Source organism: Somniosus microcephalus, unplaced genomic scaffold (assembly GCF_052327205.1).
Source record: "Somniosus microcephalus isolate GS21.2 unplaced genomic scaffold, FLI_Smic_1.0 scaffold627, whole genome shotgun sequence".
Classification (NCBI taxonomy): domain Eukaryota; kingdom Metazoa; phylum Chordata; class Chondrichthyes; order Squaliformes; family Somniosidae; genus Somniosus; species Somniosus microcephalus.
In genome coordinates, this window is record NW_028225814.1 from 67,995 (window position 1) to 89,176 (window position 21,182).

The window sequence follows — 21,182 nt, forward strand, 5'->3', positions numbered from 1 at the left end:
CGTCCTTACAGGAAGCGAGGTGGGAGGAAGTGTATTCCAGGTAGCTGTGGGAGTCAGAGGGCTTATAGTGAATGTTTGTCAATAGCAGCAAGAGAGTTTATTCTGTCCCGTTACAAGTTTTAAATGTCCCTGTGCTCCTAGTTTATAGGGGAGGGGAGTCTCTCACTTTATTTCCATTATTAAACTGGCTCTACATTTATTTTGGGGTAACTGGCCCGGCAGTTTTTGGGGAATTTTTGAAGTTCCCTCCCCGAGCGGGGCCTCACACACGGGGTGGATTATGGGGAATTACCGGGTTCACTGCCCCCGGTTTACCCAGGAGCCGCCCGCTGTGTGCGAGGCCCCACCGCTGGCCGGTGTGTGTCTGTACTCCGGTTAGATTGGAACCTTTTCACCGGCAGGTTTAAGATCCTGAATATCAATCTTTACTCAATGTTCAGGACTGTGAATAATTGTAAACATTTACAGCTGAAAGAATTCCCGATTCCCCAATATTCCCAATCCAGGAAACTACCCCCTCGACAGGACACACTCTGCACGGTATTGGAGTAAATATCGAACTGTTAGTGATTTAAACTCGGGTTTCTCTCCTCTTTCTAGTTGAAATGGTGGATGTGGAAAACATTTTAAATTAATTTTATCTTTACTGCCGGATTATATTTTATATGTTTACCTGTCCAGCCTTATTAAACGTGATTTATTGTAATTAAATTATCAGACTCTCAGTGACCTGTATCTGCTGATCCGATAAAGACTGTAAAATCCCTACTTGTTCACAAGGATCCATTTTAGATTCTCCAGTCCTTAGGGAATTACTGACCGATCCTCTTATTATTGGTCATATTTGTGTTGAATCCGCTTCTCCCTGGTTTAACGGAACTGTTTGTTTCCCTACATTACGGAGCAACAACACAATCCGTGACTGTTCTACAATTCACCCAACAGTTAGAGACAAATAAACAGTTACCTCAACACCCGGCATTTGTGCAGTACAGGTCCCAGCCGCTGGAATCCTTCACACTGAATGGAGCAGCCTCCTAGATCGAGGTCTTTTATTGAATCACAGAGTCCAATGACGTGAGACAGGACCGCACAGTCAATCGGGGTCAATGTCAATTCACGAAATGTAAGTGTTTCCACAGATCCCACTGTGGTCTGAGCCAGTCCTTTATTCTGAGACTCAAACAGGTAGTGGAATGTGTTCAGGAGGTCCCTTTTACCAGTTTCACTCCCTGTGTTCCCAATCTGTCCTTCAATCTTCTCCTTCACCCAGTCAATCACTCGGCAGGTGGTTTGATGAAGAAATGGACCCAGAAACTCCTCCAGGGGCCGAGCTGCCCGTGGGGAGGAGAGACCAGCAACAAAACGGAGAAATATCTCAAATCGCCCATCTTCCTTGCTGTGGGATTCTCCGAGGAGTTTCAGGATGTCCCCAGAATCTGGAGTCAGGAATTGTGCGAGTGCGGCTACAAACTCTTGGATGGTGAGGTGTGGGAATGTGTACACCACGGTCTGGGCAGATTCATCTCTCTCCAAAAGTTCCATCATGAACCCAGACAGGAACTGGGAAGGTTGTAGATTGTACTTGATCAAATCTCCATTTCCAAACACAATCTTCTTCTCGGAGACTCCTGTGAAGGCCATCTCACCAAGCTTCAGTAACACGTCACGGGGGCTTTCAATCTCTCGGCCATGGTTTTTCAGAATGTTGTAAATATAGTAGGAATATAGTTGGGTGATGGTCTTGGGAACTCGCAGCTGATTCCTGTCTCTTTGTGTAAAGAAGGGGCCCAGTGACAGACCGAGGATCCAGCAGTAGGAAGGGTTGTAGCACATTGTGTACAGGATCTCGTTCTCCTCCACGTGTTTGAAAACAGCTGCTGCCACCGTCTGATCTTCAAAAAACTTGTTGAAATATTCCTTCCGTTCTTCACCAACAAATCCCAGGATTTCAGCCCAGACACTGATCTCAGCCTTTTCCAATAAATGTAATGCAGTGGGGCGGCTGGTCACTAGCACTGAACATCCTGGGAGCAGCTTGTGCTGTATTAAACTGTACACAATGTCAGACACTCTACATCGGTATTCGGGATCCGTGCACATGTGCTGAGGTTCAGTATTTCTCCGATTGTCAGCAAAATCGATCCGGTCCTTGAATTCATCCAAACCATCGAATATAAACAGCAATCCCTCTGGGTTCTTCCAGAGCTCTCCCAGAATATTCCTCAAGTAAGGATAGAAAATGAGTATCAGATTCCACAGGTTTATTTTACAGTTAATAGCGTTCAAATCCCGGAATTTAAAGCTGAAAACAAATTGAAAGTGTGGGTATATTTTCCCAGTGGCCCAGTCATGAACAATCTTTTGTACCATTGTTGTTTTTCCAATCCCAGGGACTCCGCTCACTGCTCCTGAACTCCCAGATTTGGATTCTCTCTGGGAAAAACTGCTGTGGAACAATTGATCAGTTCGGATTTTTTCCAGCACTCCCCGGAGATGTTGTTTTCTCCACTCTTCATGGTCTCGGCCTCTTGCCAGCAGTTCATGTTCTACAAGTGTCCGATCTCGAACAGTAGAAATGATCGTTAGCTCAGCGTATCGATCAACCAGCTGGAAAATCTTAACCTTCTCCTTTATTAGGATCGTGTTCACTCTGTGTTTCAGTTTGTACCCGGAGTGTTTCCTTGTGTTTCTGCTGAACATCTTCAATTAGAACAGACAGAAAGTGGTTTCAATGTTAGTTGTATTGACAAAAACAACTTCTCAATAACATTGAATGTTCAGTAAAATATTGCACGGTTTAATTCACAGCTTCAATAGACGTGCGTGTAGAAATTAAATCTCAGTTAATGGAAACCTCGCTTAAAGTGAACAATGGTCGAGAAAAGTTTCAAATCCTCACTTGATTCTAATATTCACTGAACATGGAGGTTTCAATGAAGGTGATATTTTCCCTCTGATGGTTAATACTCTCCGGCCTGCGCTGTGCTTTAGAAATCACATTACAAATCCACACATGATCCTGTTTATATGACAGTAGAAGTTCTACTGGATCAAACTCTGAAACCGTCAGTGGTGATTCCCTTCTGAAGCAATGGAAAACGGGATTGATCGCTCACCGAGAGGGACAATGTGCAGAAGACCCGCCGTTAGTGTATCAGACCGTGGGCAGGTTATCTGTGTTAGTGTGTACACTGGGAGAGGGACAGACTGTGAATGGACAGAACTTGCACTGTTACTGTATCAGACCGTGGGCAGGTTATCTGTGTTAGTGTGTACACTGGGAGAGGGACAGACTGTGAATGGACAGAACTTGCACTGTTACTGTATCAGACCGTGGGCTGGTTATCTGTGTTAGTGTGTACACTGGGAGAGGGACAGACTGTGAATGGACAGAACTTGCACTGTTACTGTATCAGACCGTGGGCAGGTTATCTGGGTTAGTGTGTACACTGGGAGAGGGACAGACTGTGAATGGACAGAACTTGCACTGTTACTGTATCAGACCGTGGGCAGGTTATCTAGGTTAGTGTGTACACTGGGAGAGGGACAGACTGTGAATGGACAGAACTTGCACTGTTACTGTATCAGACCGTGGGCAGGTTATCTGGGTTAGTGTGTACACTGGGAGAGGGACAGACTGTGAATGGACAGAACTTGCACTGTTACTGTATCAGACCGTGGGCAGGTTATCTGGGTTAGTGTGTACACTGGGAGAGGGACAGACTGTGAATGGACAGAACTTGCACTGTTACTGTATCAGACCGTGGGCAGGTTATCTAGGTTAGTGTGTACACTGGGAGAGGGACAGACTGTGAATGGACAGAACTTGCACTGTTACTGTATCAGACCGTGGGCAGGTTATCTGGGTTAGTGTGTACACTGGGAGAGGGACAGACTGTGAATGGACAGAACTTGCACTGTTACTGTATCAGACCGTGGGCTGGTTATCTGGGTTAGTGTGTACACTGGGAGAGGGACAGACTGTGAATGGACAGAACTTGCACTGTTACTGTATCAGACCGTGGGCAGGTTATCTGTGTTAGTGTGTACACTGGGAGAGGGACAGACTGTGAATGGACAGAACTTGCACTGTTACTGTATCAGACCGTGGGCAGGTTATCTGTGTTAGTGTGTACACTGGGAGAGGGACAGACTGTGAATGGACAGAACTTGCACTGTTACTGTATCAGACCGTGGGCAGGTTATCTGGGTTAGTGTGTACACTGGGAGAGGGACAGACTGTGAATGGACAGAACTTGCACTGTTACTGTATCAGACCGTGGGCAGGTTATCTGGGTTAGTGTGTACACTGGGAGAGGGACAGACTGTGAATGGACAGAACTTGCACTGTTACTGTATCAGACCGTGGGCAGGTTATCTGGGTTAGTGTGTACACTGGGAGAGGGACAGACTGTGAATGGACAGAACTTGCACTGTTACTGTATCAGACCGTGGGCAGGTTATCTGCGGTAGTGTGTACACTGGGAGAGGGACAGACTGTGAATGGACAGAACTTGCACTGTTACTGTATCAGACCGTGGGCAGGTTATCTGGGTTAGTGTGTACACTGGGAGAGGGACAGAGTGTGAATGGACAGAACTTGCACTGTTACTGTATCAGACCGTGGGCAGGTTATCTGGGTTAGTGTGTACACTGGGAGAGGGACAGACTGTGAATGGACAGAACTTGCACTGTTACTGTATCAGACAGTGGGCAGGTTATCTGGGTTAGTGTGTACACTGGGAGAGGGACAGACTGTGAATGGACAGAACTTGCACTGTTACTGTATCAGACCGTGGGCAGGTTATCTGGGTTAGTGTGTACACTGGGAGAGGGACAGACTGTGAATGGACAGAACTTGCACTGTTACTGTATCAGACCGTGGGCAGGTTATCTGGGTTAGTGTGTACACTGGGAGAGGGACAGACTGTGAATGGACAGAACTTGCACTGTTACTGTATCAGACCGTGGGCAGGTTATCTGGGTTAGTGTGTACACTGGGAGAGGGACAGACTGTGAATGGACAGAACTTGCACTGTTACTGTATCAGGCCGTGGGCAGGTTATCTGGGTTAGTGTGTACACTGGGAGAGGGACAGACTGTGAATGGACAGAACTTGCACTGTTACTGTATCAGACCGTGGGCAGGTTATCTGGGTTAGTGTGTACACTGGGAGAGGGACAGATTGTGAATGGACAGAACTTGCACTGTTACTGTATCAGACAAGGGGCAGGTTATCTGGGTTAGTGTGTACACTGGGAGAGGGACAGACTGTGAATGGACAGAACTTGCACTGTTACTGTATCAGACCGTGGGCAGGTTATCTGGGTTAGTGTGTACACTGGGAGAGGGACAGACTGTGAATGGACAGAACTTGCACTGTTACTGTATCAGACCGTGGGCAGGTTATCTGGGTTAGTGTGTACACTGGGAGAGGGACAGACTGTGAATGGACAGAAGGTCCACCGTTTGTCTATCAGACCCTGGGCAGGTATTGTGTGCCCTTCTAATCACAGGAATATTATTATTGAAATGGTGAAAGTGCAAAGGGAAATACGATGACTGTGTGTCAGGAATTGATCAGAATTTCTAATCGAAGTCACAAACTTAATGCCGGAATGAGATTGACAAAGAACACAATTAATTAAGGGAAAACTGACTAACTCGCCAGGAGTAAGAAGGGAAATCAGGGTAATATTTTTCACTGAAGGGTAGTAGAGTGGGAGACCAGTTACCAGGGAGGACACTAAGGGGCAGTGTGATTGGGGACAGGAGACAATTGGTTGTATTTCTGTGTGAAATCAGGGTAATATTTTTCACTGAAGGGTAGTAGAGTGGGAGACCAGTTACCAGGGAGGACACTAAGGGGCAGTGTGATTGGGGACAAGAGACAATTGGTTGTGTTTCTGTGTGAAATCAGGGTAATATTTTTCACTGAAGGGTAGTAGAGTGGGAGACCAGTTACCAGGGAGGACACTAAGGGGCAGTGTGATTGGGGACAAGAGACAATTGGTTGTGTTTCTGTGTGAAATCAGGGTAATATTTTTCACTGAAGGGTAGTAGAGTGGGAGACCAGTTACCAGGGAGGACACTAAGGGGCAGTGTGATTGGGGACAAGAGACAATTGGTTGTGTTTCTGTGTGAAATCAGGGTAATATTTTTCACTGAAGGGTAGTAGAGTGGGAGACCAGTTACCAGGGAGGACACTAAGGGGCAGTGTGATTGGGGACAAGAGACAATTGGTTGTGTTTCTGTGTGAAATCAGGGTAATATTTCTCACTGAAGGGTAGTAGAGCGGGAGACCAGTTACCAGGGAGGACACTAAGGGGCAGTGTGATTGGGGACAAGAGACAATTGGTTGTGTTTCTGTGTGAAATCAGGGTAATATTTTTCACTGAAGGGTAGTAGAGTGGGAGACCAGTTACCAGGGAGGACACTAAGGGGCAGTGTGATTGGGGACAAGAGACAATTGGTTGTGTTTCTGTGTGAAATCAGGGTAATATTTCTCACTGAAGGGTAGTAGAGTGGGAGACCAGTTACCAGGGAGGACACTAAGGGGCAGTGTGATTGGGGACAAGAGACAATTGGTTGTGTTTCTGTGTGAAATCAGGGTAATATTTTTCACTGAAGGGTAGTAGAGTGGGAGACCAGTTACCAGGGAGGACACTAAGGGGCAGTGTGATTGGGGACAAGAGACAATTGGTTGTGTTTCTGTGTGAAATCAGGGTACTATTTTTCACTGAAGGGTAGTAGAGTGGGAGACCAGTTACCAGGGAGGACACTAAGGGGCAGTGTGATTGGGGACAAGAGACAATTGGTTGTGTTTCTGTGTGAAATCAGGGTAATATTTTTCACTGAAGGGTAGTAGAGTGGGAGACCAGTTACCAGGGAGGACACTAAGGGGCAGTGTGATTGGGGACAAGAGACAATTGGTTGTGTTTCTGTGTGAAATCAGGGTAATATTTCTCACTGAAGGGTAATAGAGTGGGAGACCAGTTACCAGGGAGGACACTAAGGGGCAGTGTGATTGGGGACAAGAGACAATTGGTTGTGTTTGTGTGTGAAATCAGGGTAATATTTCTCACTGAAGGGTAGTAGAGTGGGAGACCAGTTACCAGGGAGGACACTAAGGGGCAGTGTGATTGGGGACAAGAGACAATTGGTTGTGTTTCTGTGGATAAGCTGAAGAGAGGAAGGTGAGTTCATCTCGAACAGGGACAGACTGGTTTGGACCAAAGTAGCCTTTTGTTCCCCTAAACATCCTCCTGTTGTGTTTCAGAAAATGCGATCAGCTTTCAGTAATTTTACATTTATATTATTTTTAGATAACAGTCTCATCAGATAACCGATCAGAATCAGAACTAGAACTACCGCCCACTTCACTCAGTATTACATTAGGGAAGACAGACTTCATTTCAACAGTTACTATTATTAAACTCCATCGTTTCATTTGGATACGAGTTGCCGATAATGTAGTTTTGAAAATTATAAATATGTTTGTGATAATAATTAAATTGGGATTCAAAATCCCCCTGAATGAAATGACGGTTCTTTCAGTACAACAAGATTCTCTGTGCCTAGTTTGTCTGTTTTACTGCCAGAGGTAATCGGCACAGTCAATTTCAAATCACCCAGAACATGGCCTATTGCTCATGTTCCTCCTCAGTTAATGTTTGATTGTGAAACTCTGAACATCTTCTCAGATTAGAGCGAACACTATCGGATGTTCATGAGGTGATGTACAATGGTAATGCTTAACCTTTTCCCAATTCTCCACCACTGACCACAGTTTGTGCTGAATAGCTGCCCAGGGGCAGAGATAACATCCACATCAGGCACAAAGGCATTCGTTTCACACGGTATAATGGTCTGGCCAGGTGTGTATGGGGTTTCACCGTGTATCAGGATCCTGCCAGGTGTGTATGGGGTTTCACAGTGTATCAGGATCCTGCCAGGTGTGTATGGGGTTTCACAGTGTATCAGGATCCTGCCAGGTGTGTATGGGGTTTCACAGTGTATCGAGATCCTGCCAGGTGTGTGTGGGGTTTCACAGTGTGTCAGGATCCTGCCAGGTGTGTATGGGGTTTCACAGTGTATCGGGATCCTGCCAGGTGTGTATGGGGTTTCACAGTGTATCAGGATCCTGCCAGGTGTGTATGGGGTTTCACAGTGTATCAGGATCCTGTCGGGTGTGTACGGGGTTTCACAGTGTATCAGGATCCTGCCAGGTGAGTATGGGGTTTCACAGTGTATTAGGATCCTGCCAGGTGTGTATGGGGTTTCACAGTGTATCAGGATCCTGCCAGGTGTGTGTGGGGTTTCACAGTGTATCAGGATCCTGCCAGGTGTGTATGGGGTTTCACAGTGTATCAGGATCCTGCCAGGTGTGTATGGGGTTTCACAGTGTATCAGGATCCTGCCGGGTGTGTATGGGGTTTCAGTGTATCAGGATCCTGCCAGGTGTGTATGGGGTTTCACTGTATCAGGATCCTGCCAGGTGTGTATGGGGTTTCACAGTGTATCAGGATCCTGCCAGGTGTGTACGGGGTTTCACAGTGTATCAGGATCCTGCCAGGTGTGTATGGGGTTTCACAGTGTATCAGGATCCTGCCAGGTGTGTATGGGGTTTCACAGTGTATCAGGATCCTGCCAGGTGTGTATGGGGTTTCACAGTGTATCAGGATCCTGCCAGGTGTGTATGGGGTTTCACAGTGTATCAGGATCCTGCCAGGTGTGTATGGGGTTTCACCGTGTATCAGGATCCTGCCAGGTGTGTATGGGGTTTCACAGTGTATCAGGATCCTGCCAGGTGTGTATGGGGTTTCACCGTGTATCAGGATCCTGCCAGGTGTGTATGGGGTTTCACCGTGTATCAGGATCCTGCCAGGTGTGTATGGGGTTTCACAGTGTATCAGGATCCTGCCAGGTGTGTATGGGGTTTCACCGTGTATCAGGATCCTGCCAGGTGTGTATGGGGTTTCACAGTGTATCGGGATCCTGCCAGGTGTGTATGGGGTTTCACAGTGTATCGGGATCCTGCCAGGTGTGTGTGGGGTTTCGCAGTGTATCAGGATCCTGCCAGGTGTGTATGGGGTTTCACAGTGTATCAGGATCCTGCCAGGTGTGTATGGGGTTTCACAGTGTATCAGGGTCCTGCCAGGTATGTATGGGGTTTCACAGTGTTTCGGGATCCTGCCTGGTGTGTATGGGGTTTCACAGTGTATCAGGATCCTGCTAGGTGTGTATGGGGTTTCACAGTGTCTCAGGATCCTGCCAGGTGTGTATGGGGTTTCACAGTGTATCAGGATCCTGCCAGGTGTGTATGGGGTTTCAGTGGATCAGGATCCTGCCAGGTGTGTATGGGGTTTCAGTGGATCAGGATCCTGCCAGGTGTGTGTGGGGTTTCACAGTGTATCGGGATCCTGCCAGGTGTGTGTGGGGTTTCACAGTGTATCAGGATGCTGCCAGGTGTGTATGGGGTTTCACAGTGTATCAGGATCCTGCCAGGTGTGTATGGGGTTTCACAGTGTATCAGGATCCTGCCAGGTGTGTATGGGGTTTCACACTGTATCAGGATCCTGCCAGGTGTGTATGGGGTTTCACAGTGTATCAGGATCCTGCCTGGTGTGTGTGGGGTTTCACCGTGTATCAGGATCCTGCCAGGTGTGTATGGGGTTTCACAGTGTATCACGATCCTGCCAGATGTGTATGGAGTTTCACAGTGTATCAGGATCCTGCCAGGTGTGTATATGGTTCCTGTGGTGATTATTCTTTATGTTTAGTAAGAAATATTGTGATTGGTTGTTTGTTTCCTGCCTTGGGATATATGCTGTAATCTCATTGGTAGTTGATGTCATGTGATTTGTGGTGGCCATCTTAAATTCAGTTCTTTCCAGCCTTTAGTTGGGACTGGGTGTTGAAGATGTGCTACCGGATTTTTAAGTTAATAAAGCCTAGATTAGAAAGGCAAATCTATTCTTTATTTCAATTTATTAACTTTATGTCAGAATGGAGCGATATCTTCAACCAGAACGATTCAATGCTGACCCTAATTCTGCAGGAGTGGATGATAAATGGAAACATTGGTGTTGTACATTTAAAAACTTTTGGGGCGTGTTGGATCAAGAGTCTCTAAATAAGCTGAATATGCTGATCAACTACATTGCTCCGGATGTGTATAAGTATATTTTGGACTGTAAAACTTACGAAGTGGCTATTTCTACATTGGAAAAGATTTTTGTTAAACCAAAGAATGAGGTATTTGCACGTCACCTTCTATCTGCCCGTAGGCAGCAGGTGGGAGAATCTTTGGATACTTATTTACAAACACTTCGGTGCCTTAGTGTTAACTGTAATTATAAGGCCGTGACGGCTGAAGAATATAAGGAAGAATCGGTACGGGATGCTTTTATTAATGGATTACTGTCTAGATCAATTCGTCAGCGGTTGTTAGAAAATAAGACTTTGGACCTTAAGAGTGCTTTTGAGCAAGCTTCTACATTGGATGTGGCTCAGAGAAGTTCGGATTCTTATGCTCTTTTTAATCAGCCTGTGACTGTGGTTTCGGCAGTTCCGGATGAAAAGGAATTATGTGGACTTAATAGGAGTGGTTTACTAGATTCTGAAACAGTTTCTACTTCAGCGGCTGTTGCCTCTAGGATTCAGAAGTGTTATTTTTGTGGGAACGTCCGGCACCCTCGTCTGAAGTGTCCTGCTCGGGAGGCTGTGTGTAGTAAATGCGGCAAGAGAGGTCATTACGCACGTGTGTGTAAATCATCAGGTTCAATTACCTCCTCTGTGATTATTCAGCCTTTAGATAGGGCGTTTATTGCATCAATTTCTGCTGCATTTGCTCATGGCCTAAACAAAGCTATAGTTACGGCCCAAGTTAATGGGTTGGAAGTGAAGGCCCTTATAGATACGGGCAGTACCGAGAGTTTTATAAGTCTTCAGTTTGCAAAGGAGAAGCATTTGAAAATTTCGCCTGTTTCCTATCAGGTGTGTATGGCTCAGACGACTCTCACTTCACAAGTAGCTGGTTGTTGCCTTGTGAAATTGATTCTTCTAGGTAATACGTATACTGATATAAGCCTATCTGTTTTGCCTAATCTCTGTGCGGATATTTTGATTGGTCATGATGTGCTTCAGTTACACGAGAGTCTCAGTCTTTCATTTGGAGGGACTAAGCCACCTTTATCTATTTGTGGATTAACCTCTTTCCCCATTTCTCCATTATCACTTTTTTCCAATTTGATGCCGGATTGTAAGCCAATTGCTACCAAGTCAAGAAGGTATAGCAGTCAGGATAGAGAATTTATTAATTCTGAAGTTCAACGTCTCTTATTGGAAGGAATCATTGAACCTAGTTGTCACGACTAACGAGAGACATAAGAAACGAATGGTGATAGACTATTCCCAAACTATTAATAGGTATACTCAATTAGATGCGTACCCTTTGCCTAAGATTGATGAGCTTATCAATAAAGTATCTCAGTATAAGGTTTTTAGCACTATTGCCCTAAAGAGTGCTTATCATCAGATTCCTATTGTTAAGAAGGATCAACCATATACGGCCTTTGAGGCTGGTGGAAAGCTGTATCAGTTTTGCCGAATACCATTTGGTGTTACTAATGGTGTTGTTTGTTTTCAACAGGCAATGGATGCTTTTATAAGTGATAACTCTCTCTCTGACACCTTTTCATATTTAGATGACATCACGGTGTGTGGCAAATCAAGGGTGGAGCATGATTCTAATTTAGAAAGATTCCTTCAAGCTGTGGAAAAAGTTGGTTTAACTTTCAATAAAGAGAAGTGTACCTTTTCGACCACTGAGGTAAATCTACTGGGGTACATTATCTCGGGAAACAAGATTAAACCAGACCCAGAACGTCTGCGACCATTGATTGATTTACCTTGTCCTACTAATTGGAAGGCTTTGCAACGAGTTGTTGGACTGTTTTCTTACTATTCTAATTGGATTGCAAATTTTTCACAGAAGATCCGGCCTCTTATTTGGGTTACGACATAGCCTCTATCATGGGAGGCCAGGACGTGTTTTGATCATTTTAAAAAGGATATCCTTGGAGCAGTTGTGCATTCTATTGATGAGCAGGTTCCTTTTGTGATTGAGACGGACGCTTCTGATTTTGCAATTGGGGCTACTCTGAACCAAAATGGAAGACCTGTGGCCTTTTTCTCACGTACCTTGAACAATAGTGAAAAAAGGCATTCTTCAATAGAGAAAGAGGCGTATGCAATAGTAGAAGCACTGTGTAAATGGAGACATTATTTATCGGGGCGACATTTTACATTGGTAACTGATCAAAAGTCAGTGTCCTTTATGTTTGATGTCAAACATTTTGGAAAGATTAAGAATGATAAAATGAGGTGGAGGATTGAGTTGGCATGTTACCATTTTGATATAGTTTATCGTCCGGGGAAGGATAATGTTGCTGCTGATGCGCTGTCGAGGGCTTATTGTTCTGTGATTCACGGAGATACGCTTATTAATCTTCACAATGCCTTATGCCATCCTGGGGTTACGAGGATGATACACTTCGTACGCAGTAAGAATTTGCCCTTTTCAGTTGAAGACATCAAGCGGATGACTTCATCATGTTCTATCTGTGCTCGGTGTAAACCGAATTTCTTTAAGCCTCAACGAGCTCATCTTATAAAGGCTACTTCTCCTTTTGAACGTTTGAGCGTCGATTTCAAGGGGCCGCTTCCTTCAACTACTCAAAACTGATATATATTTACTGTTGTGGATGAGTTTTCAAGGTTCCCTTTTGCTTTTCCTTGCGCAGATGTATCAGCTGCTACAGTTATCAAATGTCTGACTCAACTTTTTGTCATCTTTGGGATGCCTGCGTATATCCCTTCGGATCAGGGAAGTTCTTTTATGTCTTCCCAGTTGAAGGAATACCTTCAGAGTCGGGGAATTTCTACTAGCAGAACTACCCCGTATAATCCCCAGGGTAATGGGCAGTGCGAACGATACAATGGGGTGATCTGGAAGGCAGTTATGTTGGCTTTGACATCCCGGAACCTTAAGAATACACAGTGGGAAATGGTACTGCCTGATGCCCTGCATTCCATTAGATCATTGCTTTCAACGGCGACTGTGACCCCCCATGAAAGGCTCTTTAACTATCCGCGGAGATCTACTACGGGATATTCGGTACCTTCATGGCTTACTATGCAGGGACCTGTGCTGCTTCGACGCCATGTTAGATTGTCAAAATATGATCCTTTAGTGGAGGAGGTGGAGCTGTTGGAGGCAAATTCCCAATATGCTCATATTCGATTCCAAGATGGGAAAGAAAGTACCGTTTCAATTAAAGACTTGGCTCCTTGTGGTGGCCAGCCCTCTTCTGAGGATATTAACAATAGTCATGATTCAGATAATGTGGATGCTGTTACAGATACTACGAATATTTCCAATCCGACTGCAGATAATTATACTTCTATTAGTCAGCCCTCGATGGATGTTCATGACCGTCCCAGTTTACCTCCTGATGGGATTTCTAATCCGGAAACCGTTGAAAATCGGGATATGGATAGCCTTCCTGCAGAAGATACTTCTGTGTCTCCTGGTGTGGGAGGGCAAGGAATTTCACCAAGGTTGAGAAGGTCGACACGAAGATATCCGGTCGACCGATTGAAAATGGACTTTTAAATTGATAGTAATGTTTTAAAATTGTTGAAATATTATATTATATTGTTTTAGTTGAGAGATACTTAATACTTATGTGCAATGTTACTATTTGTTGTTGCTCACTTAGTATTGTGTCATGTTGAATAGTTTTATTTTGTCTGTGCATAGTTTTAGTTGTAAATAATTAATTATAAATTGTAAAGGTTATTTAGGTTGGAGTATATTTTAAAAGGAGGGGCGAATGTGGTGATTATTCTATGTTTAGTAAGAAGTATTGTGATTGGTTGTTTGTTTCCTGCCTTGGGATATATGCTGTAATCTCATTGGTAGTTGATGTCATGTGATTTGTGGTGGCCATCTTAAATTCAGTTCTTTCCAGCCTTTAGTTGGGACTGGGTGTTGAAGATGTGCTACCGGATTTTTAAGTTAATAAAGCCTAGATTAGAAAAGCAAATCTATTCTTTATTTCAGTACCACAGTGTATCAGGATCCTGCCAGGTGTGTATGGTGTTTCAGTGTATCAGGATCCTGCCAAGTGTGTATATGGTTCCACAGTGTATCAGGATCCTGCCAGGTGTGTATGGGGTTTCTCAGTGTATCGGGATCCTGCCAGGTGTGTGTGGGGTTCCACAGTGTATCAGGATCCTGCCAGGTGTGTATGGGGTTTCTCAGTGTATCAGGATCCTGCCAGGTGTGTGTGGGGATTCACAGTGTATCAGGATCCTGCCAGGTGTGTATGGGGTTTCAGTGTATCAGGATCCTGCCAGGTGTGTGTGGGGTTTCAGTGTATCAGGATCCTGCCAGGTGTGTATGGGCTTTCAGTGTATCAGGATCCTGCCAGGTGTATGGGGTTTCACAGTGTATCAGGATCCTGCCAGGAGTGTATGGGGTTTCACAGTGTATCAGGATCCTGCCAGGTGTAGGCAATGTGCAGTTGGATTAACTGGAGCATACAAGACCTGCAAATTTACCAATAATTCAAAAATCGGCTTTATTTGTAAATTGAATCTATGCAGAACTTTTGTGGATTAATCACGAATCCAAATAATGTTCAATCCTATTCCCTGAGCCTTGGACCTTCTCATTCACAGATTCTGACAACATTTAAACAAATCAGCTCCAGTCAAATATTTGGATTCTATCGTGAGATAAACGGTTTGAAATCTCCATTTCATCACTTACCTCTCAGGTGACTGGGTACTTCGGATAAACCTCGTGCGATGTTCATGTAATCAAATGGATCAGAACCTGTTTAAATCAATTAGCGTTCATGAAATCAGATCTGTGTAATATTATAGTGAAATCCTGTTTGAATGTGAATTTGAATTCAGCGTGTGATTTTACCGTACCAAGTTCCTGTATTTCTTTCAGTATTTTGTCCAGCTTTGGTACCCCATGGCGCATTTTCACAAAGGATTCCCACATCACCCTTCGGGCCCGAGAGCCTTTCTCCATCACCAGAGTTAGGAGAAGTTTGGAACTGTCTGCCTGGTTTCCCTTCTCTGCGAGTTCAGTGACTTCCTGTAAAGAACAGTAATGAATGAATTGAGGAGCTGAGTGAAATATAAACACCGAGAAGGAGAAGGAAAGGATCTGCTCAGTGATGGGATCTCCCAGTTATTGAGCACAGGAAGCAGTCACTGTGCCGGGTTCTGATCCATTCTGAACATGGGCTGAATATTCTGTAAACATCTTGATTCAGTCATTAATGGCAAAGAAATTTGATGAATTATAGTTCTCGGAGAGTGAGGAATCACCGAGAATCTGCAGCAGTTTTAACGTGATTATTTGTCTCTGTCCTTCAGTGTCCAACATGACATCAGATTACTGACTGACAATATGATAGACTCCTTTCTCTCAGTTTTTCCTGCTGCTGCACTTTGCGATTTCCCGAGAAATAAAAAAGCAGCGAGTCAGAACTCTAGTGGCAGGGAAGGAACGAATCTGAAGTGAGAGAAACAGCTAGAAAACTGCCTGAGAAATTACACTGACTAATCGAAACAATCACTGTTGGTGTAGGGCTGGAGAATCAACCAATAAAAATAATGAAAAATCTAATCGCTTTCCCCCCCGGTAATTGAAATGTCCGACACCCGTTATTTTACACATCCGCTGCCGGTATGAAAGCTCGGTAACTGAGAACAGATATCCAGCAATGGGGTTGGTGTAGTCAGGACTTTCATCATCAAAGATTACATTTATATAACACCTTTAATGCAGAAAAGAAAGCGTCGAAAGGCACTTCAGAGGTGCAATCAGACAATGGACACAGAGATGATGAGACGTCGAGAACGATAGCCTGTTGGTTATGTTACTGGACAAGTAATCCTGAGATAACGGTCCAAATATCATCGTGGACGTTTCATGAATTTGAATTCAAATTTGAAACATTTCAAAACAAAAAGCTGATTAGTAAAGATTGTTGTAAAACCCAATGCCCTTTACGCCTGGCCTATACGTGACTCCAGTCCTTCACCAATGTGGTGGCCTCTGAAATGGCCTAGAAAGCCTCTCGAAAGAAGGATACAGAAGAATAAAACTGGGCGGACCGCTCGGCTTCTGCATTGGATTCGGACACGGCGCAGGAACACCCAGCTCAGTCAACCCTGCCAATCCCTCCTCACTAACTCCTGGGGACTGGTGCCAAAGTCGGGAGAAGTGGACCACACATTAGTCAAGCAACTGTGTGACGTAGTGATACATTTAAAATCATAGTTATTAGGCAAAGTCCCAGGTACCTCCATCAGCAGTCATCGGACAGGACAGACCCACCAGTGGTGGGGCGCAGTGATGTACCCTCAGATGCAAGTGCCCTTCGTGTCATTAACATTGACTCCAGAGCCAAGGAAATCTCAGGCCTTCAGGTCAAACATGGGCAAGGAAACCTCCTGCTGATTACCACCTACCGCCCTCCCTCAGCCAATGAATCAGTGCTCCTCCATTTTGAACACAACTTGGAGGAAGCACTAAAGGTGACAAAAGTTCCAGAATGTACAGTAGGTGTGAGATTTAGTGCAGAGGTCCCCCGCATTTCAGTATCAAGAAACAAATGAATGAACTGGGCACAGCAAATGCTAAAGGTCCCGTCAATATTCTGGCTGTGGTGTTGAAGATCTGTGCTTTGGAACTAACCGCACATCTAGTGAAGTTGTTCCAGTATATCCACATCACTGGAATCTGCCCGACAATGTAGAGAATTGTCCAGGTATGTCCTGTCCACAAAGAGGACAAATCCAACCCGATTAATTACCGCCCTATCAGCCTGCTCGCAATCATCATCATCAAAGTGTTGGAAGGAGTTATAAACACTGCGATCAAGCAGCACTTCGTCACAAATAAGCTGCTCACCGAGGCTCAATTTGAGTTCCACCAGGACCAATCGACTCCAAACAAAGGACCAAAGAACTGAATTCCAGCTGTGAGGTGACAGTGACTGTGCTTGGCATCAAGGCAGTGTTCGACATGTGTGGCACCATGGAGTGTGGTTATTGGAGGAGAATCGTCTCAGCACCAGGACATCACTGCAGGAGATCCTCGGGACAGTGTTCGACATGTGTGACACCATGGAGTGTGGTTATTGGAGAATCGTCTCAGCACCAGGACATCACTGCAGGAGATCCTCGGGACAGTGTTCGACGTGTGTGACACCATGGAGTGTGGTTATTGGAGAATCGTCTCAGCACCAGGACATCACTGCAGGAGATCCTCGGGACAGTGTTCGACGTGTGTGGCACCATGGGGTGTGGTTATTGGAGAATCGTCTCAGCACCAGGACATCACTGCAGGAGATCCTCGGGACAGTGTTCGACGTGTGTGGCACCATGGAGTGTGGTTATTGGAGAATCGTCTCAGCACCAGGACATCGCTGCAGGAGTTCCTCGGGGCAGTGTTCGACGTGTGTGGCACCATGGAGTGTGGTTATTGGAGAATCGTCTCAGCACCAGGACATCACTGCAGGAGATCCTCGGGACAGTGTTCGACGTGTGTGACACCATGGAGTGTGGTTATTGGAGAATCGTCTCAGCACCAGGACATCACTGCAGGAGATCCTCGGGACAGTGTTCGACGTGTGTGGCACCATGGAGTGTGGTTATTGGAGAATCGTCTCAGCACCAGGACATCACTGCAGGAGTTCCTCGGGACAGTGTTCGACGTGTGTGGCACCATGGAGTGTGGTTATTGGAGAATCGTCTCAGCACCAGGACATCACTGCAGGAGATCCTCGGGGCAGTGTTCGACGTGTGTGACACCATGGAGTGTGGTTATTGGAGAATCGTCTCAGCACCAGGACATCACTGCAGGAGTTCCTCGGGACAGTGTTCGACGTGTGTGACACCATGGAGTGTGGTTATTGGAGGAGAATCGTCTCAGCACCAGGACATCACTGCAGGAGATCCTCGGGACAGTGTTCGACGTGTGTGGCACCATGGAGTGTGGTTATTGGAGAATCGTCTCAGCACCAGGACATCACTGCAGGAGATCCTCGGGACAGTGTTCGACGTGTGTGACACCATGGAGTGTGGTTATTGGAGGAGAATCGTCTCAGCACCAGGACATCACTGCAGGAGATCCTCGGGACAGTGTTCGACGTGTGTGACACCATGGAGTGTGGTTATTGGAGAATCGTCTCAGCACCAGGACATCACTGCAGGAGTTCCTCGGGGCAGTGTTCGACGTGTGTGGCACCATGGAGTGTGGTTATTGGAGAATCGTCACAGCACCAGGACATCACTGCAGGAGATCCTCGGGGCAGTGTTCGACGTGTGTGGCACCATGGAGTGTGGTTATTGGAGAATCGTCTCAGCACCAGGACATCACTGCAGGAGTTCCTCGGGACAATGTTCGACGTGTGTGACACCATGGAGTGTGGTTATTGGAGGAGAATCGTCTCAGCACCAGGACATCACTGCAGGAGATCCTCGGGACAGTGTTCGACGTGTGTGACACCATGGAGTGTGGTTATTGGAGAATCGTCTCAGCACCAGGACATCGCTGCAGGAGTTCCTCGGGGCAGTGTTCGACGTGTGTGGCACCATGGCGTCTGGTTATTGGAGAATCGTCTCAGCACCAGGACATCACTGCAGGAGTTCCTCGGGGCAGTGTTCGACGTGTGTGGCACCATGGTGTGGGGTTATTGGAGGAGAATCGTCTCAGCACCAGGACATCACTGCAGGAGTTCCTCGGGACAGTGTTCGACGTGTGTGACACCATGGAGTGTGGTTATTGGAGCATCGTCTCAGCACCAGGACATCACTGCAGGAGATCCTCGGGACAGTGTTCGACGTGTGTGACACCATGGAGTGTGGTTATTGGAGGAGAATCGTCTCAGCACCAGGACATCACTGCAGGAGATCATCGGGACAGTGTTCGACGTGTGTGACACCATGGGGTGTGGTTATTGGAGAATCGTCTCAGCACCAGGACATCACTGCAGGAGATCCTCGGGACAGTGTTCGACGTGTGTGACACCATGGAGTGTGGTTATTGGAGAATCGTCTCAGCACCAGGACATCACTGCAGGAGATCCTCGGGACAGTGTTCGACGTGTGTGGCACCATGGAGTGTGGTTATTGGAGAATCGTCTCAGCACCAGGACATCACTGCAGGAGATCCTCGGGACAGTGTTCGACGTGTGTGACACCATGGAGTGTGGTTATTGGAGAATCGTCTCAGCACCAGGACATCACTGCAGGAGATCCTCGGGGCAGTGTTCGACGTGTGTGGCACCATGGAGTGTGGTTATTGGAGGAGAATCGTCTCAGCACCAGGACATCACTGCAGGAGATCCTCGGGACAGTGTTCGACGTGTGTGGCACCATGGAGTGTGGTTATTGGAGAATCGTCTCAGCACCAGGACATCACTGCAGGAGATCCTCGGGACAGTGTTCGATGTGTGTGACACCATGGAGTGTGGTTATTGGAGAATCGTCTCAGCACCAGGACATCACTGCAGGAGATCCTCGGGACAGTGTTCGACGTGTGTGGCACCATGGAGTGTGGTTATTGGAGGAGAATCGTCTCAGCACCAGGACATCACTGCAGGAGTTCCTCGGGGCAGTGTTCGACGTGTGTGACACCATGGAGTGTGGTTATTGGAGAATCGTCTCAGCACCAGGACATCACTGCAGGAGATCCTCGGGACAGTGTTCGACGTGTGTGGCACCATGGAGTGTGGTTATTGGAGAATCGTCTCAGCACCAGGACATCGCTGCAGGAGTTCCTCGGGGCAGTGTTCGACGTGTGTGGCACCATGGCGTCTGGTTATTGGAGAATCGTCTCAGCACCAGGACATCACTGCAGGAGTTCCTCGGGGCAGTGTTCGACGTGTGTGGCACCATGGAGTGTGGTTATTGGAGAATCGTCTCAGCACCAGGACATCACTGCAGGAGATCCTCGGGACAGTGTTCGACGTGTGTGGCACCATGGAGTGTGGTTATTGGAGAATCGTCTCAGCACCAGGACATCACTGCAGGAGATCCTCGGGACAGTGTTCGACGTGTGTGACACCATGGAGTGTGGTTATTGGAGAATCGTCTCAGCACCAGGACATCACTGCAGGAGATCCTCGGGACAGTGTTCGACGTGTGTGACACCATGGAGTGTGGTTATTGGAGGAGAATCGTCTCAGCACCAGGACATCACTGCAGGAGATCCTCGGGGCAGTGTTCGACGTGTGTGGCACCATGGAGTGTGGTTATTGGAGAATCGTCTCAGCACCAGGACATCACTGCAGGAGATCCTCGGGACAGTGTTCGACGTGTGTGACACCATGGAGTGTGGTTATTGGAGGCGAATCGTCTCAGCACCAGGACATCACTGCAGGAGATCCTCGGGACAGTGTTCGACGTGTGTGACACCATGGAGTGTGGTTATTGGAGGCGAATCGTCTCAGCACCAGGACATCACTGCAGGAGATCCTCGGGACAGTGTTCGACGTGTGTGGCACCATGGAGTGTGGTTATTGGAGAATCGTCTCAGCACCAGGACATCACTGCAGGAGATCCTCGGGACAGTGTTCGACGTGTGTGACACCATGGAGTGTGGTTATTGGAGAATCGTCTCAGCACCAGGACATCACTGCAGGAGTTCCTCGGGACAGTGTTCGACGTGTGTGGCACCATGGAGTTTGGTTATTGGAGAATCGTCTCAGCACCAGGACATCACTGCAGGAGATCCTCGGGACAGTGTTCGACGTGTGTGACACCATGGAGTGTGGTTATTGGAGGAGAATCGTCTCAGCACCAGGACATCACTGCAGGAGATCCTCGGGACAGTGTTCGACGTGTGTGACACCATGGAGTGTGGTTATTGGAGGAGAATCGTCTCAGCACCAGGACATCACTGCAGGAGTTCCTCGGGGCAGTGTTCGACGTGTGTGACACCATGGAGTGTGGTTATTGGAGAATCGTCTCAGCACCAGGACATCACTGCAGGAGATCCTCGGGGCAGTGTTCAACATGTGTGGCACCATGGAGTGTGGTTATTGGAGAATCGTCTCAGCACCAGGACATCACTGCAGGAG

The 21,182-nt window shown here is 46.7% G+C and overlaps 1 protein-coding gene across 3 annotated transcripts in view; it reads right to left on the reverse strand.

Annotated features, from left to right (window-relative positions):
• The window catches only part of LOC147081242 (NACHT, LRR and PYD domains-containing protein 3-like), a 74,345-nt gene that overhangs the window by 10,275 nt on the left and 42,888 nt on the right, over positions 1-21,182 (reverse strand). For all 3 annotated transcript variants that reach the window (XM_085980857.1, XM_085980855.1, XM_085980858.1), the window contains exons 3-5: positions 15,010-15,181; positions 14,843-14,908; positions 968-2,703 (exon numbers count right to left, since the gene is read on the reverse strand). In XM_085980857.1, the coding sequence (XP_085836983.1) occupies positions 968-2,703 (1,736 nt within the window). In that variant the 5' untranslated portion in view covers positions 14,843-14,908; positions 15,010-15,181. The remainder of the gene's footprint in view (positions 1-967; positions 2,704-14,842; positions 14,909-15,009; positions 15,182-21,182) is intronic.